Source organism: Eurypyga helias, unplaced genomic scaffold (assembly GCF_000690775.1).
Source record: "Eurypyga helias isolate BGI_N326 unplaced genomic scaffold, ASM69077v1 scaffold16191, whole genome shotgun sequence".
Taxonomy (NCBI): domain Eukaryota; kingdom Metazoa; phylum Chordata; class Aves; order Eurypygiformes; family Eurypygidae; genus Eurypyga; species Eurypyga helias.
This window is the reverse complement of record NW_010229145.1, coordinates 16,760-21,443: the sequence shown is the minus strand read 5'-3', so window position 1 is coordinate 21,443 and position 4,684 is coordinate 16,760. Positions and strand designations below refer to the sequence as shown.

Genomic DNA, 4,684 nt, shown 5'->3' with positions numbered 1-4,684 from the left:
CTCTTTCCTCCCTCCTCCACCTCTCCCACCCTTACCCCCCCAAAAAAATCCACAAGTCTCTCTGTTTGGTTATTTTTTGTTGTTGCTTTTGCAGGTGTTCCTCCACACAAAGCTAACTTCATAGAGGATCTAGTCGTAATGCTACCTCAGAATATATGGGATAATTTGTATAGTAGGTAAGTCTTGTATTGTAACTGGAAAAAATCCAGTGATACGGTTTGAGAGCAAGTATGTGCCAAGCAGCAACATCAGACTTCAGAATTGGTGTCTCGGAAAAAAATATTTATACTTTAGGCACAAAGCTAAGTGAAAGGATTGCAAATGTATATAATTTGCTTGTGCAAAGTAATGCTAAGAGTACATGAAGTAGTGTATTACTGGCATAATACTTGAGTACTGAAACCAATAAACATGTATGGTATGTACAAAATGACACAAAGTAGGTCAGCAAAAGTATGCTTTGCAAGAGGTATTTTGAAAGAGCTCTCTGTATCAGCTTACTGTTCTCTTGTTGGCTTTGAATCCATAGCCTCAGCTGCTTCAGAATAACTTAAATCGAAGCGCTCCATGTAGCTACTCTGCACTTTTTAATGTAGGTCAGGCCTAAGTGCTTGCTTATAAAGGAGTGATTCTTGCAAGACACCTTTCCTCTTAAAGTAACAAAAAGCTGCAGAAGAGCTTTGCTGATGACCTTAAGGACTCTGCATTGCACTGCATTAAATATTTTTAGCTGTTGCTTTCTGGCCACCTAAGCAATACAGCTAAAGGGTTGTGCTGGTGTGGTTTTTGTGGTTTCTTCTTTTAGTTTTTACGTTTTAATGTGCACCAGTGAAAAACAAACAATACTTTTTCCAGCTTATTTCCATTTTCCTAGATGTACTGACTCTTTCTTCCAACCAACTGCAAAGGCATTATCCATTTTTGGTATGCAGAAATATTTGTTAAATTGAAAGGAAAACGTTTTTAAACTTAAATTTCTTAAATTTCCCTTCTCTATAAACCTTTTTAACAAAATGTCAAACTTCAGCCATTTGACAGAAATTCAGAAGTCCCAGAGGTGATAGGGTCATCATGCAGATTTAGAGAGTAATCTACTAGGTAGAAGGGTGGAATGGATTGTTATTGCTAAACATTTGTCTATTCTGTCTGGCTTCCTGACTGGTGCATGCGGCCTTGAACACAGAGCAGCCATGGAGCAAATAAGTTTTGCTTTTTGTCTTGCTCTGATCTGGGCATTACGGGAGAGTACTGTGGCTGCAGTGGATGAGAATTCAGGGTGAGGAAGCCAAATATGGTCAAAGCTGACTTTTACTGAGATATTATTAAGGAAAAGGAGGTATTTGTCTAGGATGCCAATTGCCAGTCCATATAAGTCTCAAACACCTCTATTTTGCTCATCACCTGGCACTACTCCAATTCCAAATACTTTGAGGACAGAAATGCTTCAGGATGATATACCATAATCCGTATTTGACCTGTTTCAGTTAAAAACTTGTGAACTCATCAGTACAGTCTAAAGACAAAGTATCATCTTCACAATTTAAGTAGTAGGCAGGTGACCATTTTATGAAACCTACGTGTTTAAGTTGGTATGTGAGTATGTACCGAAAAACTTGGCTGTACAAATACTGATGTACTGAAATAATGCTGTCGTTTTCACTTAAAATTGAACATTTATATATTTGGGGGGTTGTGCTGGGTTCAGTCAGGAAAAAGTAAACTCTCTACCGTGGCTGCTGTGAAGCTGTGTTCCTGCATGCAGAGAGCAGCACTGATCAGTTCTCAGCTGGCGCTGGGGAATGCCTGCACCGAATTCAAGGTTTTTCTCCGCTTTCGATCCTGCAGCTGTGTTCCCAGCTCTCGCTGTCTCGCTACAGGCAGTGCAGGGGACACACAGTTCAGGCACCTGACCCCAACTGACCAAAGAAGTATTTCATTCCATAGTACGTCATGCTCGGGGCAGAGGCAAGGAGGGGGTCTGGGAGCCATTGCTCTCCTACTCTCTTGTTCACTCCCGTACACTTGCTAACACTCTCCCTGACTCCTGCGTTAGCTGCTTTGCTAACTCCTGTGCTGGCTCGTTCAGGAGGGAGTTGGTGGGTTTGTTTATCTTTCCGGTTGTGCCATTGCTGATAGGGTTCGTTCGGCATCTGCTGCGACAGCGCTCGGGCTGCAGCTCTCAGCCTCTCTGGGTCTGACTCACACTACTCAGCACCTGGTTCTTACCTCAATTTTATGAGCTTCCTTATTTATTTTTCCTCTAATTCTTTCCCTCCACTGGAGGAGGGGAGGGGGATTTGTGAGAGAGGCTTTGTGGTATTTGGCTAGTCAGAGTTAAACCACGACAGGGGTGGGGAAATATGGAAGGGGAGGGTCATGGAGAATAACTTCTGAAGAACAAACCAATTAACAAGTGTAGAGGCTGGTGTCGGGGAGGTAGCAAACTGATGGAGAGCCTGCAGTGGAATGCAATGCTCTGTTTAAGACAGAAGGCTGAAACATTTCAATAAGCTGTTTCTTAGAAGCCTTTAATAACCTGACACGTGGTGTGTATATAGCAGAGTGCCTGCTCTCTGACATGTTCTTCCCGTAGTAATGCCTTTTGACGTATGTGAATCGGCAGGGTTTGGGATGGTTTGTACTGGCTTTAGGCAGTCAGAACACTGAAGGGAGTTATGTCTTAGGAGGGAGTACAGAGTATTACTAGGAAAATAAATGATGGCGTTTGCGGATCGCTGTGACTGGCATGTGTCAGACTCCTGTTACATATTAGAAGAAGCTGACACTTGCAATGTCTACAGGTGCATTATCTGTTTACACAGTATCTTTCAGAAGGCTTTTTTTTTTTTTCTTTTACTGCAGGTATGGAGGAGGACCAGCTGTTAACCATCTATATGTTTGTCACACATGCCAAATAGAATCTGAAAGAATTGAAAAAAGAAGGAAAAATGAATTGGACATGTTTATTCGGGTAAAAAAGTAAACACTTATTCATTCTGCTTTTTGACATCACCTGATCACAGAATGGTTTGGGTTGGAAGGGACCTTAAAGACCATCTAGTTCCAACCCCCCTGCCATGGGCAGGGACACCTTCCACTCGACCAGGTTGCTCCAAGCCTCATCCAGCCTGGCCTTGAACACTTCCAGGGATGGGGCATCCACAGCTTCTGCCCTTGGTGAAGCCATGTTGGCTGTCCCCAATCACTTCCTCATTCTCCATGTGCATGATTTCCTGGAAGATCTGCTCCATGATCCTGCCAGGCAGAGGTGAGACTGACTGGCCTGTAGTTCCCAGGATCCTCTTTTTTTCCCTTTTTAAAGATGGGGGTTATGTTTCCCCTTTTCCAGTCAGACCGCTAGGACTTCTTGGATATGATGGATAGAGGTTTCGCAACCTCATCCACCAGTTCTTTCAGGACCCGCAGATATTCATGACTTGACCTGAGGGGTTACCAGAAGTGCATGGGTGATTCCTGTGACAAATGGATGTTATTACATATCTGTACACCTATATAGAATCCCTTCTTTCCTGTATGCAAGAGCTATGTTCTTGTGATATCCAAGATAACTGTTTATATGGAAGTGTACTTAGAAAAATTTTTTTAATATGTTTCTTAAATTGCTTTAAATTGCTTTTTTTATAGTGTGGAAGCTAAGTGCAGCAACATGAGCAGTTGCTCTTTAGACACTGTCAGGGATCTGTTCTGTGCAGCCTGATAAGGTTTAAGTGCAATAATACTCTGCCAGCAAAAAGTTGATCATAATCTTTATCTCTGGTATTTATTTTAAAAATATCATTAGAGACATAAACATAAATAATGCAGTGTGAAGTAAATACTGTAGTATTGCAATGGATCTATAAAACTGATACCAAGCAGCCACTGCATTTTTAAGAGATTATGTGCGTGAGTCTGGTAGAATAATGAGAAGTAATGATTTTGTAATTCTTAAAACCAAAAATGTGTTTTGAGGTTTTCAGTGAAGATAGATTATAGTCCCATTTCTACTCTCTTAGATCATGAGAGGGAGACAGATAGAATTGCAGCCATTCTTTCAGTTCTATCTGTGCTTTAATCGCACATCAGAGATTGTGTTGGCTTTTCCATATTTTAACTGATATTTGAACTTTCTACTAATTGCTTTTTCTTTAGTCTGGGTTAGCACTAGATAGTAATTATTATTAACAACATTGAGTCAACCTTACTTGCTTTAGTGATCAGTATTTTTCCAGTATAAACAGTGATTGTATGTGCACTGTTCTCCAACTGTTGTTACTAGTTAGCAGACAGAAAATCATGTTATCCTCTATAAAGACTGTTTTAGGGAATGACTGCAAAACTTACTCTGTCTGAAACCGTAGGAAGTTGTGTTGATGCTTTAGGTTCATGGCTTCAAGGGGAAGTATAGCTATATTATTATAGAGCTAGAAGATAATACTTTTAAAGGTTTAAGTGACTTTTTGCATGTTTCTTAATAATACTGTCCAAAGATCTGTAATCTTTGAAAAATGATAGTGTTAAAATTACAGAGGTTTTAACTATTTTTTTCATTATAAAAATATATTTTTAAAAATAATTAAGTGCAGCTTAGACGCTCCTTAGCTGTTTTTTGTAATTTATACAGTTACTTATGTTGCCTTGTAAGGTATAGGTCATATTTTAATGTGAAGGCTGCGACTACATC

At 40.3% G+C, this 4,684-nt stretch overlaps 1 protein-coding gene across 2 annotated transcripts in view; it reads left to right on the top strand.

Moving 5' to 3' along the window:
- Window positions 1-4,684, top strand: part of USP33 (ubiquitin specific peptidase 33) — a 37,411-nt gene that overhangs the window by 28,185 nt on the left and 4,542 nt on the right. The window contains exons 19-20 of one of the 2 annotated variants that reach the window (XM_010160296.1): window positions 95-176; window positions 2,863-2,971. In XM_010160296.1, coding sequence (XP_010158598.1) covers window positions 95-176; window positions 2,863-2,971 — 191 coding nt within the window. Of the gene's footprint in view, window positions 1-94; window positions 177-2,862; window positions 2,984-4,684 lie in introns of those variants that run through there. The other variant, XM_010160297.1, reaches the window with a different exon arrangement.